Below are 22,637 nucleotides of genomic sequence, written 5' to 3' on the forward strand. Positions count from 1 at the left end.
TTGACATGAGGTCAGTAGTTCCAGGACCTGTTGAAAGCCCTTCTCTGTCTGTAGAGGGAAGACACAGGAAGCTGTTAGAACAAGGACAGGAAGAACACATGGAGGAAAGAATGGTACAGCCTGACCAGTTCAAGTACACTGACAATGTCCCAAATGGCACTCTATTCCCTATATAGTGCACTACCTTTGACCAGAGCCCATAGGGGGATGGGGAGAGAAAGAGAGAGAGAGATAGAGAAAGAGAAAGAGAAAGAGAGAGAGAGAGAGAGAGAGAGAGAGAGAAAGAGAGAGAGAGAGAGAGAGAGAGAGAGAGAGAAAGAGAGAGAGAAAGAGAGAGAGAGAGAGAGAGAGAGACACTGAGAGAGAGAGAGAGAGAGAGAGAGAGAGAGAGAGAGAGAGAGACAGAGGTCTATCAGTCAGGGGAGGCCGGATCAGGATTCCAGCGCTGGGCCAGGTGTCTATCGGTCAGGGTCAGGGGAGGCCGGATCAGGATTCCAGCGCTGGGCCAGGTGTCTATCGGTCAGGGTCAGGGGAGGCCGGATCAGGATTCCAGCGCTGGGCCAGGTGTCTATCGGTCAGGGTCAGGGGAGGCTGCTGAGGGGAGGACAGCTCATAATAAATGAAATCCGCTGGAATGGAGCAAATGGAAGCATTTACAATCATGTCACTACACTCACAATAACATCTGCTAACCATGTGTATGAGACCCATAACATCTGATTTGGAATGGAATCAAATGGAGTCAAATGGAATCAAATGGAATCAAATGGAATCATGTGTTTGATGGATTTGATACCATTCCACTAATTCCGCTCCAGCCATTACCACGAGCCCGTCCTCCCCATTTACGGTGCCACCAACCTCCGGTGCATCAGAGTGTTGTATGATGCCATTACCACGAGCCCCTCCTCCCCATTTACGGTGCCACCAACCTCCGGTGCATCAGAGTGTTGTATGATGCCATTACCACGAGCCCCTCCTCCCCATTTACGGTGCCACCAACCTCCGGTGCATCAGAGTGTTGTGTGACGTAAGATCAGTACTGACACTGGATCTGGCTGATAAACGAGCCTTGGACAGAGATGTCAGCAAAACAGTGTCTCTACAGCGTTGGAACAATACCATGCAGCCAGCCGCCTGTTCCTGTCCCTCAGACAGTGACAGCGTCCCAAATCCCACCCAATTCCCTACATAGTGCACTAGTTTTAACCAGACACCTCTTTTTAGGCCCTGATCAAGTAGGGCACTCGATAGGGAATAGGGCACCATTTGGGATGCAGGCGGTGTTTCCTGCTCTGAGCTGTTGCTGCAATCATCAGGGCACTTCTTGTTTTTGCCAGAGCAATAAGGAAACCCTTAGTCAGGGCTTTTGCTGTTTAAAGAAGTCTCTGTCCAATATTAAACCCAACCAACCACTAATGGGCCAATCCATTTCACGGCTGGGAAAGATGATTGTTTATAAGTTCAATCGGGTAACAACAAGAATTGTAGGAATTTTGATCAGAAATAATAATGACAATCAGTAAGTCAGTCTTTATATGATGTAATATATTGTTATTCTCAAAGCATCTACCAGATAAAATAATACTAAAGTCTAAAACACGTGGTGTCAAACTCCATGGAGGGAGACAACCAGGTGAGGGGAGTTCCTTACTGAGACCTAGACAACCAGGTGAGAGGAGTTCCTTACTGAGACCTAGACAACCAGGTGAGAGGAGTTCCTTACTGAGACCTAGACAACCAGGTGAGAGGAGTTCCTTACTGAGACCTAGACAACCAGGTGAGAGGAGTTCCTTACTGAGACCTAGACAACCAGGTGAGAGGAGTTCCTTACTGAGACCTAGACAACCAGGTGAGAGGAGTTCCTTACTGAGACCTAGACAACCAGGTGAGAGGAGTTCCTTACTGAGACCTAGACAACCAGGTGAGAGGAGTTCCTTACTGAGACCTAGACAACCAGGTGAGAGGAGTTCCTTACTGAGACCTAGACAACCAGGTGAGAGGAGTTCCTTACTGAGACCTAGACAACCAGGTGAGAGGAGTTCCTTACTGAGACCTAGACAACCAGGTGAGGGGAGTTCCTTACGAAGACCTAGACAACCAGGTGAGACCTAGACAACCAGGTGATGGGAGTTCCTTACTGAGACCTAGACAACCAGGTGAGGGGAGTTCCTTACTGAGACCTAGACAACCAGGTGAGAGGAGTTCCTTACTGAGACATAGACAACCAGGTGAAGGGAGTTCCTTACTGAGACCTAGACAACCAGGTGAGAGGAGTTCCTTACTGAGACCTAGACAACCAGGTGAGGGGAGTTCCTTACTGAGACCTAGACAACCAGGTGAGAGGAGTTCCTTACTGAGACCTAGACAACCAGGTGAGAGGAGTTCCTTACTGAGACCTAGACAACCAGGTGAAGGGAGTTCCTTACTGAGACCTAGACAACCAGGTGAGGGGAGTTCCTTACTGAGACCTAGACAACCAGGTGAGGGGAGTTCCTTACTGAGACCTAGACAACCAGGTGAGAGGAGTTCCTTACTGAGACCTAGACAACCAGGTGAAGGGAGTTCCTTACTGAGACCTAGACAACCAGGTGAGAGGAGTTCCTTACTGAGACCTAGACAACCAGGTGAGGGGAGTTCCTTACGGAGACCTAGACAACCAGGTGAGGGGAGTTCCTTACTAAGACCTAGACAACCAGGTGAGACCTAGACAACCAGGTGAGGGGAGTTCCTTACTGAGACCTAGACACACCAGGTGAGGGGAATTCCTTACTGAGACCTAGACAACCAGGTGAGGGGAGCTCCTTACTGAGACCTAGACAACCAGGTGAGGGGAGTTCCCTACTGAGACCTAGACAACCAGGTGAGGGGAGCTCCTTACTGAGACCTAGACAACCAGGTGAGGGGAGTTTCTTACTGAGACCTAGACAACCAGGTGAGGGGAGTTCCTTACTGAGACCTAGACAACCAGGTGAGGGGAGTTCCTTACTGAGACCTAGACAACCAGGTGAGGGGAGTTCCTTACTGAGACCTAGACAACCAGGTGAGGGGAGTTATTACTGAGACCTAGACAACCAGGTGAGGGGAGTTTCTTACTGAGACAACCAGGTGAGGGGAGTTCCTTACTGAGACCTAGACAACCAGGTGAGGGGAGTTCCTTACTGAGACCTAGACAACCAGGTGAGGGGAGTTCCTTACTGAGACCTAGACAACCAGGTGAGGGGAGTTCCTTACTGAGACAACCAGGTGAGGGGAGTTCCTTACTGAGACCTAGACAACCAGGTGAGGGGAGTTCCTTACTGAGACCTAGACAACCAGGTGAGGGGAGTTCCTTACTGAGACAACCAGGTGAGGGGAGTTCCTTACTGAGACCTAGACAACCAGGTGAAGGGAGTTCCTTACTGAGACCTAGACAACCAGGTGAGAGGAGTTCCTTACTGAGACCTAGACAACCAGGTGAGGGGAGTTCCTTACTGAGACCTAGACAACCAGGTGAGGGAGGTTCCTTACTGAGACCTAGACAACCAGGTGAGGGGAGTTCCTTACTGAGACCTAGACAACCAGGTGAGGGGAGTTCCTTACTGAGACCTAGACAACCAGGTGAAGGGAGTTCCTTACTGAGACCTAGACAACCAGGTGAGAGGAGTTCAATACTGAGACCTAGACAACCAGGTGAGGGGAGTTCCTTACTGAGACAACCAGGTGAGGGGAGTTCCTTACTGAGACCTAGACAACCAGGTGAGGGGAGTTCCTTACTAATTAGTGACCTTAATTAATCAACCATGTACTAGGGAGAACACTTGGCCCTCTGTGGAATGAGTTTGACACGTAGCCTAAAATGTAACAAGTTCACCTAAATATATCAAATGTATTTATGAAGGAGTGTTGTTCAAACCCGCACGGAAAATCAATTTATCCAGAAATGAACTCCTTACATACGTCTTGTAAACGTTCTATGTTGAATGGGCTTATTCGTGGCACTATTTAACAAAAAGAGCAATGAACTCTTTTGTTGGAGTCAAAGTTCCTCGGATCACAAGGTTGACGGTTTCCCAGGCTTTTCTTCTGCTGACAGCCTGATTGACCCCCAGTAGGTGTGTGACCATGAACTCTCCACAGCTATATCCTACTGCACAAATCTCCCACCACTCTCTCCACAAAGCTAGACATTGTGAAATGTCCAGCGATAGAGTGGAGAAACCTTTACCAGATATTCCTGAAGATGACGGTAGTAGAGATGATGAGAAGTGCTTTGGAAATGTTTTTGCTGAACTTGAATCCGTGGACTTGCCCCTGGGAACCACATTAAGGTACTTTCAATTTAATCCAAATATGGATAAAAAAAACAAGGTTCAAACTATTGTAGAACAGATTCATTAGTCAAATGTGAGACATTTTCATCTATTCATAATAGCTAATTGTGATTACAATCAATTAGTTTTATTCTCACCAGGAAACAATTATCTGTACAAATAGCTACGGTACTTTTTCAAATTAATTGAACAATGGAAGTGAAGTTTTAAAGGAAATGTAGCATGGACAGAATACTATTTGGTGATGATGTTCATTCTGTTACTATTAATATCCATTTATAAGTAGGGACTATTAATTCATAGATCCCTTCCTCTACTGATCTAAGGCCAGTTAACTGTATAGATGAATAAATCAGATTTGACACTGATGTGTAGGTTATTAGCAGGGTAAACATCTGCCTACGGCTGTCACTAAGACATCACACACCGGTAACGTTACGCCCCTTACCGACCGAGTCCGGTACTGACCCGTTTCCCCGCAGTGTCACCGTCACCGCTCGACACTGTGATGATTACCAGCAACATGGCGGACAATGAATCCGTGGAGTGTATAACGGAGCACGAACGGATTTTGCAAGAAATTGAGAGCACCGACACCGCTTGTGTCGGTCCGACACTTCGGTACGGAAATGTGTATTTTAAAGAAAAATGTATTTTATTATCTTATCGTTGGTGGTCCAAGTAGAACAGTACACTGAAAGACCTTTTGTTTGTTAGCATCCAAATCCCAAGCCAGCTCAACGTTAGTTAGCTACATATCTTACAGCCCGTTGTTGCTATTCTACAGTGACCAGGGTTTAGTTGCTATGCTAGTGAGCAGGGTGAGCTAGCTTTAGACAAACCCGGTGTTTACACGTCAAAACATCGTATTCATATGTCATGTGTTGTAACGTTTTATATGATGGTTGTAATGTCAGGTAGGGTGACATGTCACAACTCTACATAGCAATAGATGGGTGTGGCTCGTTATGCCCAAGGTTGTTGGCAAGCAAGCAGGTTAGCTAGTTGTATTAGCAGGTTAGCTTGTATTAATTGTATTAGCAGGGTAGCTAGCTAGTTGGCCAGCTAGCAGGTTAGCTAGTTGTATTAGCAGGGTTAGCTAGTTGTATTAGCAGGGTTAGCTAGTTGTATTAGGAGGGTTAGCTAGTTGTATTAGGAGGGTTAGCTAGTTGCATTAGGAGGGTTAGCTAGTTGCATTAGCAGGTTAGCTAGCTAGTTGCATTAGCAGGTTAGCTAGCTAGTTGCATTAGCAGGCTAGCTAGCTAGTTGCATTAGCAGGTTAGTTAGCTAGTTGCATTAGCAGGTTAGCTAGCTAGTTGCATTAGCAGGTTAGCTAGCTAGTTGCATTAGCAGGTTAGCTAGCTAGTTGCATTAGCAGGCCACTAACTAGCTTCATTTGATAATACTGAGTCTTGTTTATATCGATGTGATCTTAAAACGTTGCTGTATAGTTAGCTTGGTAAGTAGCTAGCAAACAAACTGGGGCACGTATTAATCACATAACTAACCTTACAGTCGTAGCTAAATGTATCATTAAGTAGCTAGCTAACGTTACATCCTTAGCAATATGTATCATTAACTAAGTAGCTGGCTATTTAACGTTACAGCATAGTTATATTTATCCTTAGGTAAGTAGCTAGCTAGCTAACGTTTCATCCATAGCAATATTTATCATTAGCTATGTAGCTAGCCAACGTTAGCTTGCAATCAAGTCATCGGCTAAGCTGTCTATTCAGTAGTAAATTATCTTAATATAGTTAGCTACAAGTTAGCCATGACTAACTAGATACTCCACATCAAAAACAGTTGGGGCCAAATACAGTGTATTGTAGCATGGGGTGGATTTGAATGAATGACACCACTCCAGCCCCATCCCCTCCAGAACTGAAATAAAGCCTGCCAGCAGCACACCAGCCAGCCAGAGGGGGAAGTGATGGTGTGGCCTGTTATAGACCAATAATGGACTAAAGTAGCCTAACTTTACTCCATATAGTCCAAGGACCTGAGATGTTCTGTTTTAAGGGATAATTGGTTCTGGAAAGCCAAATCAGCCAAATACTCCCATCTAAAGGTGAATTGATTCTCAAATTGTGGTATTGTTCTAGAAACATAAATTCCTCTACTTTCATATCACATCAAAATAATTTCACAAACTGTTTTTAACACCGTTACAGACTACAGTATTTGTCAGTGATGACACATTTGTGAGGTCCGTGTCTTCAGTGAAGCAGATAGCTAATTAGCACAGGTAGTCGACTGTCTTCCATCTGTTTTCTGTAAGCACGCGCTCTAACATGGAGATATGACTGTGTGGGAACACTAATCCTAAAAAGGTGTTTATGAATTTGACCTTTTTTTAACTGATTATTATTTCTTGCAGATATGGATGGTCCTTATGCTTCCAAAACCGTACTGCAAGTGATACGTTCAGACTGAGAGTCGGGGCTCTTTACAAAACTCCCCCGTACAGAAAACTCTTATGTCATGTAATGGAACTGAGACCCATGATCAAGGGCTTGACCTGCTATGGCCTAACAGGCCTGTTATGGCCTGGGGCCACTTATCTATCTACTCTGTCATTGCTGCTTCTGTCAAAACTATGACAGGTATGTTTCCTTGTTCAGCCATTTTCAGCCTGGATATTGTATTGTCTCTGAGGTATAGAGGTTAGGCTACTTCCTAGTTGCGTGTCAGTTCACTGATAACACCAGTCATAAATACATCATTTAGACTGGGTTCATCATAGCATCGGGAGCTTAGCATTCCAGCTGTAGACCTACACTGCAATACACTGAGTTTGCCAGACAATCATTTCACTGTACTTGTTCATGTGACATTAAAACGGGAAACATTACAGTAGTGCCTGAAAGTGTGTTAATGATTTTTCAGTTCAAAGGGCAAACCAGGTGTGTTCATATCGTTAGGAAGTTAACCTTCAGTCTTCCTCTTATTGAAGTGTGTGTGTTGTGTCCAGTGCCGACAACGTCAAGGCTCATTGTTTTGTCCATCCTGCCTGTCGTCTGTTTGAATCGGTCAGTCGTCCTTTGGTTATCAGACTTCCTCAGCCCATCCTGATCTGCTTTCCAAATGTCCCCCTATGCAGTGCACTAGGACCCATAGGGCTCTGGTCTAAAGTAGTGCACTATGTAGGGAATAGGGCTCTGGTCTAAAGTAGTGCACTATGTAGGGAATAGGGCTCTGGTCTAAAGTAGTGCACTATGTAGGGAATAGGGCTCTGGTCTAAAGTAGTGCACTATGTAGGGAATAGGGCTCTGGTCTAAAGTAGTGCACTATGTAGGGAATAGGACTCTGGTCTAAAGTAGTGCACTATGTAGGGAATAGGGCTCTGGTCTAAAGTAGTGCACTACAGTGCCTTGCGAAAGTATTCGGCCCCCTTGAACTTTGCGACCTTTTGCCACATTTCAGGCTTCAAACATAAAGATATAAAACTGTATTTTTTTGTGAAGAATCAACAACAAGTGGGACACAATCATGAAGTGGAACGACATTTATTGGATATTTCAAACTTTTTTAACAAATCAAAAACTGAAAAATTGGGCGTGCAAAATTATTCAGCCCCCTTAAGTTAATACTTTGTAGCGCCACCTTTTGCTGCGATTACAGCTGTAAGTCGCTTGGGGTATGTCTCTATCAGTTTTGCACATCGAGAGACTGACATTTTTTCCCATTCCTCCTTGCAAAACAGCTCAAGCTCAGTGAGGTTGGATGGAGAGCATTTGTGAACATCAGTTTTCAGTTCTTTCCACAGATTCTCGATTGGATTCAGGTCTGGACTTTGACTTGGCCATTCTAACACCTGGATATGTTTATTTTTGAACCATTCCATTGTAGATTTTGCTTTATGTTTTGGATCATTGTCTTGTTGGAAGACAAATCTCCGTCCCAGTCTCAGGTCTTTTGCAGACTCCATCAGGTTTTCTTCCAGAATGGTCCTGTATTTGGCTCCATCCATCTTCCCATCAATTTTAACCATCTTCCCTGTCCCTGCTGAAGAAAAGCAGGCCCAAACCATGATGCTGCCTCCACCATGTTTGACAGTGGGGATGGTGTGTTCAGCTGTGTTGCTTTTACGCCAAACATAACATTTTGCATTGTTGCCAAAAAGTTCAATTTTGGTTTCATCTGACCAGAGCACCTTCTTCCACATGTTTGGTGTGTCTCCCAGGTGGCTTGTGGCAAACTTTAAACAACACTTTTTATGGATATCTTTAAGAAATGGCTTTCTTCTTGCCACTCTTCCATAAAGGCCAGATTTGTGCAATATACGACTGATTGTTGTCCTATAGACAGAGTCTCCCACCTCAGCTGTAGATCTCTGCAGTTCATCCAGAGTGATCATGGGCCTCTTGGCTGCATCTCTGATCAGTCTTCTCCTTGTATGAGCTGAAAGTTTAGAGGGACGGCCAGGTCTTGGTAGATTTGCAGTGGTCTGATACTCCTTCCATTTCAATATTATCGCTTGCACAGTGCTCCTTGGGATGTTTAAAGCTTGGGAAATCTTTTTGTATCCAAATCCGGCTTTAAACTTCTTCACAACAGTATCTCGGACCTGCCTGGTGTGTTCCTTGTTCTTCATGATGCTCTCTGCTCTTTTAACGGACCTCTGAGACTATCACAGTGCAGGTGCATTTATACAGAGACTTGATTACACACAGGTGGATTGTATTTATCATCATTAGTCATTTAGGTCAACATTGGATCATTCAGAGATCCTCACTGAACTTCTGGAGAGAGTTTGCTGCACTGAAAGTAAAGGGGCTGAATAATTTTGCACGCCCAATTTTTCAGTTTTTGATTTGTTAAAAAAGTTTGAAATATCCAATAAATGTCGTTCCACTTCATGATTGTGTCCCACTTGTTGTTGATTCTTCACAAAAAAATACAGTTTTATATCTTTATGTTTGAAGCCTGAAATGTGGCAAAAGCTCGCAAAGTTCAAGGGGGCCGAATACTTTCGCAAGGCACTGTATATAGGGAATAGGGCTGTAGTATAAAGTAGTGCACTATATAGGGAACTGTGGTGCTTGGGGGCTGGACTGTGGCGCTTGGGGGCTGGCTGGCGCAGGCAGGATGGGTGGGGGCTGGACTGTGAAGCTGGCTGGAGGGCTGGGGGCTGGACTGTGGTGCAGGCAGGGTGGGTGGTGGCTGGACTGTGGTGCTGGCAGGGTGGGTGGGGGCTGGACTGTGCTACAGGCAGGGTGGGTGGGGGCTGGACTGTGGTGCAGGAAGGGTGGGTGGGGGCTGGACTGTGGTGCAGGCAGGGTGGGGGCTGGACTGTGACCCTGGCTGGAGGGCTGGGGGCTGGACTGTGGTGCAGGCAGGGTGGGTGGGGGCTGGACTGTGGTGCTGGCAGGGTGGGTGGGGGCTGGACTGTGGTGCAGGCAGGGTGGGTGGGGGCTGTGTGTAGATGTGTAGTATTTAAATAGATGTGTAGTATTTAAATAGATGTGTAGTAGTTAGAATGGATCACTATTTAAATAGATGTGTAGTAGTTAGAATGGATCACTATTTAAATAGATATGTAGCAGTTAGAATTGATCACTGTTTAAATAGATGTGTAGCAGTTAGAATGGATCACTATTTAAATAGATGTGTAGCAGTTAGAATGGATCACTATTTAAATAGATGTGTAGTATTTAAATAGATGTGTAGTATTTAAATAGATGTGTAGTAGTTAGAATGGATCACTATTTAAATAGATGTGTAGTAGTTAGAATGGATCACTATTTAAATAGATATGTAGTAGTTAGAATGGATCACTATTTAAATAGATGTGTAGTAGTTAGAATGGATCACTATTTAAATAGATGTGTAGTATTAAATAGATGTGTAGTAGTTAAATAGATGTGTAGTAGTTAGAATGGATCACTATTTAAATAGATGTGTAGTATTTAAATAGATGTGTAGTAGTTAGAATGGATCACTATTTAAATAGATGTGTAGTAGTTAGAATGGATCACTATTTAAATAGATGTGTAGTATTTAAATAGATGTGTAGTAGTTAAATAGATGTGTAGTAGTTAGAATGGATCACTATTTAAATAGATGTGTAGTAGTTAAATAGATGTGTAGTAGTTAGAATGGATCACTATTTAAATAGATGTGTAGTATTTAAATAGATGTGTAGTAGTTAGAATGGATCACTATTTAAATAGATGTGTAGTATTTAAATAGATGTGTAGTAGTTAGAATGGATCACTATTTAAATAGATGTGTAGTATTTAAATAGATGTGTACTATTTAAATAGATGTGTAGTAGTTAGAATGGATCACTATTTAAATAGATGTGTAGTAGTTAGAATGGATCACTATTTAAATAGATGTGTAGTATTTAAATAGATGTGTACTATTTAAATAGATGTGTAGTATTTAAATAGATGTGTAGCAGTTAGAATGGATCACTGTTTAAATAGATGTGTAGCAGTTAGAATGGATCACTATTTAAATAGATATGTAGCAGTTAGAATGGATCACTATTTAAATAGATGTGTAGTAGTTAGAATGGATCACTATTTAAATAGATGTGTAGTAGTTAGAATGGATCACTATTTAAATAGATGTGTACTATTTAAATAGATGTGTAGTATTTAAATAGATGTGTAGTATTTAAATAGATGTGTAGTATTTAAATAGATGTGTAGCAGTTAGAATGGATCACTATTTAAATAGATGTGTAGTAGTTAGAATGGATCACTATTTAAATAGATGTGTAGTATTTAAATAGATGTGTAGTAGTTAGAATGGATCACTATTTAAATAGATGTGTAGTAGTTAGAATGGATCACTATTTAAATAGATATGTAGCAGTTAGAATGGATCACTATTTAAATAGATGTGTAGTAGTTAGAATTGATCACTATTTAAATAGATGTGTAGCAGTTAGAATGGATCACTATTTAAATAGATGTGTAGCAGTTAGAATGGATCACTATTTAAATAGATATGTAGTAGTTAGAATGGATCACTATTTAAATAGATGTGTAGCAGTTAGAATGGATCACTATTTAAATAGATATGTAGCAGTTAGAATGGATCACTATTTAAATAGATGTGTAGTAGTTAGAATGGATCACTATTTAAATAGATGTGTAGTATTTAAATAGATGTGTAGTAGTTAGAATGGATCACTATTTAAATAGATGTGTAGTATTTAAATAGATATGTAGCAGTTAGAATTGATCACTATTTAAATAGATGTGTAGTAGTTAGAATGGATCACTATTTAAATAGATGTGTACTATTTAAATAGATGTGTAGCAGTTAGAATGGATCACTATTTAAATAGATGTGTAGCAGTTAGAATGGATCACTATTTAAATAGATGTGTAGCAGTTAGAATGGATCACTATTTAAATAGATGTGTAGCAGTTAGAATGGATCACTATTTAAATAGATGTGTACTATTTAAATAGATGTGTAGTAGTTAGAATGGATCACTATTTAAATAGATGTGTAGTATTTAAATAGATGTGTAGTAGTTAGAATGGATCACTATTTAAATAGATGTGTAGTATTTAAATAGATGTGTAGTAGTTAGAATGGATCACTATTTAAATAGATGTGTAGTATTTAAATAGATGTGTAGTATTTAAATAGATGTGTAGTAGTTAGAATGGATCACTATTTAAATAGATGTGTAGTAGTTAGAATGGATCACTATTTAAATAGATATGTAGCAGTTAGAATTGATCACTGTTTAAATAGATGTGTAGCAGTTAGAATGGATCACTATTTAAATAGATGTGTAGCAGTTAGAATGGATCACTATTTAAATAGATGTGTAGTATTTAAATAGATGTGTAGTATTTAAATAGATGTGTAGTAGTTAGAATGGATCACTATTTAAATAGATGTGTAGTAGTTAGAATGGATCACTATTTAAATAGATATGTAGTAGTTAGAATGGATCACTATTTAAATAGATGTGTAGTAGTTAGAATGGATCACTATTTAAATAGATGTGTAGTATTTAAATAGATGTGTAGTAGTTAAATAGATGTGTAGTAGTTAGAATGGATCACTATTTAAATAGATGTGTAGTATTTAAATAGATGTGTAGTAGTTAGAATGGATCACTATTTAAATAGATGTGTAGTAGTTAGAATGGATCACTATTTAAATAGATGTGTAGTATTTAAATAGATGTGTAGTAGTTAAATAGATGTGTAGTAGTTAGAATGGATCACTATTTAAATAGATGTGTAGTAGTTAAATAGATGTGTAGTAGTTAGAATGGATCACTATTTAAATAGATGTGTAGTATTTAAATAGATGTGTAGTAGTTAGAATGGATCACTATTTAAATAGATGTGTAGTATTTAAATAGATGTGTAGTAGTTAGAATGGATCACTATTTAAATAGATGTGTAGTATTTAAATAGATGTGTACTATTTAAATAGATGTGTAGTAGTTAGAATGGATCACTATTTAAATAGATGTGTAGTAGTTAGAATGGATCACTATTTAAATAGATGTGTAGTATTTAAATAGATGTGTACTATTTAAATAGATGTGTAGTATTTAAATAGATGTGTAGCAGTTAGAATGGATCACTGTTTAAATAGATGTGTAGCAGTTAGAATGGATCACTATTTAAATAGATATGTAGCAGTTAGAATGGATCACTATTTAAATAGATGTGTAGTAGTTAGAATGGATCACTATTTAAATAGATGTGTAGTAGTTAGAATGGATCACTATTTAAATAGATGTGTACTATTTAAATAGATGTGTAGTATTTAAATAGATGTGTAGTATTTAAATAGATGTGTAGTATTTAAATAGATGTGTAGCAGTTAGAATGGATCACTATTTAAATAGATGTGTAGTAGTTAGAATGGATCACTATTTAAATAGATGTGTAGTATTTAAATAGATGTGTAGTAGTTAGAATGGATCACTATTTAAATAGATGTGTAGTAGTTAGAATGGATCACTATTTAAATAGATATGTAGCAGTTAGAATGGATCACTATTTAAATAGATGTGTAGCAGTTAGAATGGATCACTATTTAAATAGATATGTAGCAGTTAGAATGGATCACTATTTAAATAGATGTGTAGTATTTAAATAGATGTGTAGTATTTAAATAGATGTGTAGCAGTTAGAATGGATCACTATTTAAATAGATGTGTAGTAGTTAGAATGGATCACTATTTAAATAGATGTGTAGTATTTAAATAGATGTGTAGTAGTTAGAATGGATCACTATTTAAATAGATGTGTAGTATTTAAATAGATGTGTAGTAGTTAGAATGGATCACTGTTTAAATAGATGTGTAGCAGTTAGAATGGATCACTATTTAAATAGATGTGTAGTAGTTAGAATGGATCACTATTTAAATAGATGTGTAGTATTTAAATAGATGTGTAGTAGTTAGAATGGATCACTATTTAAATAGATGTGTAGTATTTAAATAGATGTGTAGTAGTTAGAATGGATCACTATTTAAATAGATGTGTAGTATTTAAATAGATGTGTAGTATTTAAATAGATGTGTAGCAGTTAGAATGGATCACTATTTAAATAGATGTGTAGTAGTTAGAATGGATCACTATTTAAATAGATGTGTAGTATTTAAATAGATGTGTAGTAGTTAGAATGGATCACTATTTAAATAGATGTGTAGTATTTAAATAGATGTGTACTATTTAAATAGATGTGTAGTAGTTAGAATGGATCACTATTTAAATAGATGTGTAGTATTTAAATAGATGTGTACTATTTAAATAGATGTGTAGTAGTTAGAATGGATCACTATTTAAATAGATGTGTAGTATTTAAATAGATGTGTAGTAGTTAGAATGGATCACTATTTAAATAGATGTGTAGTATTTAAATAGATGTGTACTATTTAAATAGATGTGTAGTAGTTAGAATGGATCACTATTTAAATAGATGTGTAGCAGTTAGAATGGATCACTATTTAAATAGATGTGTAGTATTTAAATAGATGTGTAGTAGTTAGAATGGATCACTATTTAAATAGATGTGTAGTATTTAAATAGATGTGTAGTAGTTAGAATGGATCACTATTTAAATAGATGTGTAGTATTTAAATAGATGTGTACTATTTAAATAGATGTGTAGTATTTAAATAGATGTGTAGTAGTTAAAATGGATCACTATTTAAATAGATGTGTAGCAGTTAGAATGGATCACTATTTAAATAGATGTGTAGCAGTTAGAATGGATCACTATTTAAATAGATGTGTAGCAGTTAGAATGGATCACTATTTAAATAGATGTGTAGTATTTAAATAGATGTGTAGTAGTTAGAATGGATCACTATTTAAATAGATGTGTAGTATTTAAATAGATGTGTACTATTTAAATAGATGTGTAGTAGTTAGAATGGATCACTGTTTAAATAGATGTGTAGTATTTAAATAGATGTGTAGTAGTTAGAATGGATCACTATTTAAATAGATGTGTAGTATTTAAATAGATGTGTACTATTTAAATAGATGTGTAGTATTTAAATAGATGTGTAGTAGTTAAAATGGATCACTATTTAAATAGATGTGTAGCAGTTAGAATGGATCACTATTTAAATAGATGTGTAGCAGTTAGAATGGATCACTATTTAAATAGATGTGTAGCAGTTAGAATGGATCACTATTTAAATAGATGTGTAGTATTTAAATAGATGTGTAGTAGTTAGAATGGATCACTATTTAAATAGATGTGTAGTATTTAAATAGATGTGTAGCAGTTAGAATGGATCACTATTTAAATAGATGTGTAGTATTTAAATAGATGTGTAGTAGTTAGAATGGATCACTATTTAAATAGATGTGTAGTATTTAAATAGATGTGTAGTAGTTAGAATGGATCACTATTTAAATAGATGTGTAGTATTTAAATAGATGTGTACTATTTAAATAGATGTGTAGTATTTAAATAGATGTGTAGCAGTTAGAATGGATCACTATTTAAATAGATGTGTAGCAGTCAGAATGGATCACTGTTTAAATAGATATGTACTATTTAAGTAGATATGTAGCAGTTAGAATGGATCACTATTTAAATAGATGTGTAGCAGTTAGAATTGATCACTGTTTAAATAGATGTGTAGCAGTTAGAATGGATCACTATTTAAATAGATGTGTAGCAGTTAGAATGGATCACTATTTAAATAGATATGTAGCAGTTAGAATGGATCACTATTTAAATAGATGTGTAGCAGTTAGAATGGATCACTATTTAAATAGATGTGTAGCAGTTAGAATGGATCACTATTTAAATAGATGTGTAGTAGTTAGAATGGATCACTATTTAAATAGATGTGTAGCAGTTAGAATGGATCACTATTTAAATAGATATGTAGCAGTTAGAATGGATCACTATTTAAATAGATGTGTAGTAGTTAGAATGGATCACTATTTAAATAGATGTGTAGTAGTTAGAATGGATCACTGTTTAAATAGATGTGTAGCAGTCAGAATGGATCACTATTTAAATAGATGTGTAGCAGTTAGAATTGATCACTATTTAAATAGATGTGTAGCAGTTAGAATGGATCACTATTTAAATAGATGTGTAGCAGTCAGAATGGATCACTATTTAAATAGATGTGTAGTAGTTAGAATGGATCACTGTTTAAATGTCTATTTGTAGCCAACTTTAAAACAGTCGATCATGGGGATTGAACTTGATCACAATAAACACATTTTAGAGCCCGAGACAAACGTCATTGTATTATTTTGGGTTGTTCTGGCGCAGTCGATCATGGGGATCGAACTTGATCACAATAAACACATTTTAGAGCCCGAGACAAACGTCATTGTATTATTTTGGGTTGTTCTGGCGCAGTCGATCATGGGGATCGAACTTGATCACAATAAACACATTTTAGAGCCTGAGACAAACGTCATTGTATTATTTTGGGTTGTTCTGGCGGGTTTGTAATTTGCGTAGGCTGTCTAGGGCCGACCCGTGTGTGTAGAGGACGATTACAGGCCTTTGCATTTTAATGGCCCCATTAGCACCATCAGATTGTGTCACATGCTTGGTAAACAACAGGTGTAGTAGACCTGCAGTGAAATGCTGACTGACTGGCCCTTCCCAACAATGCAGAGACAAAGACCAGAGAGAAATAATAGGAATGTTTTATAATAAAAGTCATAATAAATACAAAATGAGAAACGATAACTTGGCTATAGACAGGGTAGTAGTACTGAGTCAATGATAACATGGCTATAGACAGGGTAGCAGTACTGAGTCAATGATAACATGGTTATAGACAGGGTAGTAGGACTGAGTCAATGATAACATGGCTATAGACAGGGTAGCAGTACTGAGTCAATGATAACATGGCTATAGACAGGGTAGCAGTACTGAGTCAATGATAACATGGCTATAGACAGGATAGCAGTACTGAGTCAATGATAACATGGTTATAGACAGGGTAGTAGGACTGAGTCAATGATAACATGGCTATAGACAGGGTAGCAGTACTGAGTCAATGATAACATGGCTATAGACAGGGTAGCAGTACTGAGTCAATGATAACATGGCTATAGACAGGGTAGCAGTACTGAGTCAATGATAACATGGCTATAGACAGGATAGCAGTACTGAGTCAATGATAACATGGTTATAGACAGGGTAGTAGGACTGAGTCAATGATAACATGGCTATAGACAGGGTAGCAGTACTGAGTCAATGATAACATGGCTATAGACAGGGTAGCAGTACTGAGTCAATGATAACATGGCTATAGACAGGGTAGCAGTACTGAGTCAATGATAACATGGCTATAGACAGGGTAGCAGTACTGAGTCAATGATAACATGGCTATAGACAGGGTAGCAGTACTGAGTCAATGATAACATGGCTATAGACAGGATAGCAGTACTGAGTCAATGATAACATGGTTATAGACAGGGTAGTAGGACTGAGTCAATGATAACATGGCTATAGACAGGGTAGCAGTACTGAGTCAATGATAACATGGCTATAGACAGGGTAGCAGTACTGAGTCAATGATAACATGGCTATAGACAGGGTAGCAGTACTGAGTCAATGATAACATGGCTATAGACAGGGTAGCAGTACTGAGTCAATGATAACATGGCTATAGACAGGGTAGCAGTACTGAGTCAATGATAACATGGCTATAGACAGGGTAGCAGTACTGAGTCAATGATAACATGGCTATAGACAGGGTAGCAGTACTGAGTCAATGATAACATGGCTATAGACAGGGTAGTAGTACTGAGTCAATGATAACATGGCTATAGACAGGGTAGTAGTACTGAGTCAATGATAACATGGCTATAGACAGGGTAGCAGTACTGAGTCAATAATAACATGGCTATAGACAGGGTAGCAGTACTGAGTCAATGATAACATGGCTATAGACAGGGTAGCAGACCTGAGTCAATGATAACATGGCTATAGACAGGGTAGCAGTACTGAGTCAATGATAACATGGCTATAGACAGGGTAGCAGACCTGAGTCAATGATAACATGGCTATAGACAGGGTAGTAGTACTGAGTCAATGATAACATGGCTATAGACAGGGTAGCAGTACTGAGTCAATGATAACATGGCTATAGACAGGGTAGCAGTACTGAGTCAATGATAACATGGCTATAGACAGGGTAGAAGTACTGAGTCAATGATAACATGGCTATAGACAGGGTAGCAGTACTGAGTCAATGATAACATGGCTATAGACAGGGTAGCAGTACTGAGTCAATGATAACATGGCTATAGACAGGGTAGCAGTACTGAGTCAATGATAACATGGCTATAGACAGGGTAGCAGTACTGAGTCAATGATAACATGGCTATAGACAGGGTAGCAGTACAGAGTCAATGATAACATGGCTATAGACAGGTTATCAGTGCCAAGTCAATGTGCAGGGGTCTGGGGTAATAACATGGCTATAGACAGGGTAGCAGTACCAAGTCAATGTGCAGGGGTACAGGTAATAACATGGCTATAGACAGGGTAGCAGTACCAAGTCCATGTGCAGGGGTCTGGGGTAATAACATGGCTATAGACAGGGTAGCAGTACCAAGTCCATGTGCAGGGGTCTGGGGTAATAACATGGCTATAGACAGGGTAGCAGTACTGAGTCCATGTGCTGGAGTCTGGGGTAATAACATGGCTATAGACAGGGTAGCAGTACTGAGTCAATGTGCAGGGGTACAGGTAATAACATGGCTATTGTCAGGGTAGCAGTACCAAGTCCATGTGCAGGGCTACAGGTAATAACATGGCTGTAGACAGGGTAGCAGTACCAAGTCAATGTGAAGGGGTACAGGTAATAACATGGCTGTAGACAGGGTAGCAGTACCAAGTCCATGTGCAGGGGTACAGGTAATAACATGGCTATAGACAGGGTAGCAGTACCAAGTCCATGTGCAGGGGTACAGGTAATAACATGGCTATAGACAGGGTAGCAGTACTGAGTCCATGTGCAGGGGTACAGGTAATAACATGGCTATAGTCAGGGTAGCAGTACCAAGTCCATGTGCAGGGGTACAGGTAATAACATGGCTATAGACAGGGTAGCAGTACTGAGTCAATGATAACATGGCTATAGACAGGGTAGTAGTACAAGAGTCAATGATAACATGGCTATAGCCAGGGTAGCAGTACTGAGTCAATGATAACATGGCTATAGACAGGGTAGCAGTACTGAGTCAATGATAACATGGCTATAGACTGGGTAGCAGACCTGAGTCAATGATATAATGGCTATAGACAGGATAGTAGTACTGAGTCAATGATAACATGGCTATAGACCGGGTAGTAGTACTGAGTCAATGATAACATGGCTATAGACAGGGTAGCAGTACTGAGTCAATGATAACATGGCTATAGACAGGGTAGCAGTACTGAGTCAATGATAACATGGCTATAGACAGGGTAGCAGTACTGAGTCAATGATAACATGGCTATAGACAGGGTAGCAGTACTGAGTCAATGATAACATGGCTATAGACAGGGTAGCAGTGCTGAGTCAATGATAACATGGCTATAGACAGGGTAGCAGTACAGAGTCAATGATAATATGGCTATAGACAGGTTAGCAGTACCAAGTCAATGTGCAGGGGTCTGGGGTAATAACATGGCTATAGACAGGGTAGCAGTACCAAGTCAATGTGCAGGGGTACAGGTAATAACATGGCTATAGACAGGGTAGCAGTACCAAGTCAATGTCCAGGGGTACAGGTAATAACATGGCTATAGACAGGGTAGCAGTACCAAGTCAATGTGCAGGGGTCTGGGGCAATAACATGGCTATAGTCAGGGTAGCAGTACCAAGTCCATGTGCAGGGCTACAGGTAATAACATGGCTATAGACTGGGTAGCAGTACCAAGTCAATGTGCAGGGGTACAGGTAATAACATGGCAATAGACAGGGTAGCAGTACCAAGTCAATGTGCAGGGGTACAGGTAATAACATGGCTATAGACAGGGTAGCAGTACCAAGTCCATGTGCAGGGGTACAGGTAATAACATGGCTATAGACAGGGTAGCAATACTGAGTCAATGTGCAGGGGTACAGGTAATAACATGGCTATAGTCAGGGTAGCAGTACCAAGTCCATGTGCAGGGGTCTGGGGCAATAACATGTCTATAGTCAGGGTAGCAGTACCAAGTCCATGTGCAGGGCTACAGGTAATAACATGGCTATAGACAGGGTAGCAGTACTGAGTCAATGTGCAGGGGTACAGGTAATAACATGGCTATAGACAGGGTAGAAGTACCAAGTCCATGTGCAGGGGTACAGGTGATAACATGGCTATAGACAGGGTAGCAGTACCAAGTCAATGTGCAGGGGTACAGGTAATAACATGGCTATAGTCAGGGTAGCAGTACCAAGTCCATGTGCAGGGGTACAGGTAATAACATGGCTATAGACAGGGTAGCAGTACCAAGTCCATGTGCAGGGGTACAGGTAATAACATGGCTATAGACAGGGTAGCAGTACCAAGTCCATGTGCAGGGCTACAGGTAATAACATGGCTATAGTCAGGGTAGCAGTACCAAGTCCATGTGCAGGGGTCTGGGGTAATAACATGGCTATAGACAGGGTAGCAGTACCAAGTCCATGTGCAGGGCTACAGGTAATTGAAGTAGATAAGTGAATATGCAACAGGATAGATCATTAACAGTTGCAGCAGCGTATGTGATGAGTCAAAAGGGTCCATGCAGATTGTCCGGTTAACTATTAAACAAACTAGTTAGCGGTCTTAATCCTTGGGAACAAGCTGTTCACCGTCCTGTTGATTCTAGACTTGGTGCATTGGTAACCCTTGCCATGCGGTAGCAGAGAGATGCCAAGTTTTAGGGCTTTCCTCTGACACCGCCTGGTATAGAGGTCCTGGATGGCAGGGAGCTTGTCCCCAGTTATGTACTGGGCCGTACGCACTACCCTATGCAGTCGGATGCCAGTTGCTCTACCTAGCGGTGATGCAGCCAGTCCACATGCTCTCAATGGTGTAGCTGTAAAACGTTTTGAGGATCTGAGGGCCCACGCCAAATATTTTCTACCTCCTGGGAGGGAAGAGGCGTTCTCGTTCCGTCTTCGAGACTGTGTTTGTGGACAATGAGAGATCCTTAGTAACGTGGACACCATGGACCAAGCCCTCGATCCGCTCCACTACTGCCCCGTTGATGTGAACGGGGGCGTGGCTCGGCCCTCCGTTTCCGGTAGTCCACGATCAGCTGCTTTGTCTTGCTGAAGTTGAGGGAGAGGTTGTTGTCCTGGCACCACACTGCCAGGTCTCTGACTTCCTCCCTATAGACTGTCTCATTGTCGGTGATCAGGCCTACCACCGTTGTGTCGTCCGTAAACTTAATGATGGTGTTGGAGTCGTGCCTGGCCATGCAGTCCTGAGTGAACGGAGTACCCCTGAGGGGCCTCCATGTTCAGGGTCAGTGTGGCGGATGTGTTGTTACCTTCCCTCACCACCTGGGGGCAGCCCGTCAGGATGTCCAGGATCCAGTTGCAGAGGGAGGTGTTCAGTCACAGGGTTCTTAGCTTAGTGCCCTCCAAGCTCATTACTATGGTGTTGAGCTATAGTCAATGAACAGCATTCTCACATAGGTGTTCCTCTTGTCTATATGGGAGAGGGCATTGTGGTGCAATAAAGATTCCATAGTCTGTGGATCTGTTGGGGCGGCATGCGAATTGGAGTGGGTCTAGGGTGTCTGGAATGATGGTGTTGATATCTGCCATGACCAGCCTTTCAAAACATTTCATGGCTACAGATGTGAGTGCTACTGGGCGATAGCCATTTAGACAAGTTACCTTGGCATTCTGGGGCACAGGGACTATGGTTTTCTGCTGGAAACATGTAGGTATTACAGACTGGGTCAGGGAGAGGTTGAAAAGGTCAGTGAAAGCACTTGCCAGCTGGTCAGCGCATGCTCTGAGTACCCATCCTGGTAATCTGTTTGGCCCTGTGGCCTTGTGAATATCAACCTGTTTAAAGGTCTAACCTCGGCTATGGAGACCGTGATCGCTCAGTCGTCCAGAACAGCTGGTACTCTCACGCATGGTTCAGTGTTGCTTGCCTCATAGTGAGCATAGAAGGCATTTAGCTCGTCTGGTATTTTCGTGTCACTGAGCATCTTGCGGCTGGGTTTCCCTTTGTAATCCGTGATAGTTTGCAAGCCCTGCAGCATCCGACGAGTATCAGAGCCGGCGTAGTATTATTTGATCTTAGTCCTGTTTTAATGCTTTGCCTATTTGATGGCTCTTCGGAGGTTGTAGCGGGATTTCTCATAAGCGTCCAGATTAGTGTCCCGCTCCTTGAACGCGGGACACTAGCCTTTAGCTCAGTGCGGATGTTTCCCATAATCCATGACTTCTGGTTGGGATATGTACGTACGGTCACTGTGGGGACGACGTCATTGATGCTCACGGTGAATGATGTGGTGTACTCCTCAATGCCATCGGATGAATCCCGAATCCATCGGATGAATCCTGTTTTTCTCTCTTTCCAACCAGGAAGACGATTAACTTGAACAAACCATTTCTTAAGTAGGCGGAGCACTAGACACAAAGCATAGAACATGCAGTCATCTTCATTCTGGGACATTTCCATATCAAATTTGAGACTGAACTTTTGAATCTTTTCCCAGTACCCTAGTGGCCTGGACAAAGGAAGCATGCTAACTATTATTATTATTATTATTTTTAATTTTGTCTAGGCAACACATTCATTTTGAGTAACGAAATGCGACCTGATGAAGTTAATGTTTAGATCTAGATGGGTAAAATGTAAATGCCAAGGTATTTTAAAATGGGTCGCAATTGGTGACTTCGAT

The 22,637-nt window shown here is 40.5% G+C and overlaps 1 protein-coding gene across 7 annotated transcripts in view; it reads left to right on the forward strand.

Annotated features, from left to right (window-relative positions):
• Window positions 1-4,095: 4,095 nt before the first annotated feature.
• The window catches only part of exoc6 (exocyst complex component 6), a 139,633-nt gene continuing 121,091 nt past the window's right edge, over window positions 4,096-22,637 (forward strand). For 5 of the 7 annotated variants that reach the window (XM_036959708.1, XM_036959709.1, XM_036959710.1 and 2 more), the window contains exon 1: window positions 4,096-4,310. In XM_036959708.1, the coding sequence (XP_036815603.1) occupies window positions 4,105-4,310 (206 nt within the window). In that variant the 5' untranslated portion in view covers window positions 4,096-4,104. Of the gene's footprint in view, window positions 4,311-4,760; window positions 4,935-22,637 lie in introns of those variants that run through there. The other 2 variants (XM_036959714.1, XM_036959715.1) reach the window with 2 other exon arrangements.

Source organism: Oncorhynchus mykiss, chromosome 23 (assembly GCF_013265735.2).
Source record: "Oncorhynchus mykiss isolate Arlee chromosome 23, USDA_OmykA_1.1, whole genome shotgun sequence".
In the NCBI taxonomy this organism is placed as follows: Eukaryota; Metazoa; Chordata; class Actinopteri; order Salmoniformes; family Salmonidae; genus Oncorhynchus; species Oncorhynchus mykiss.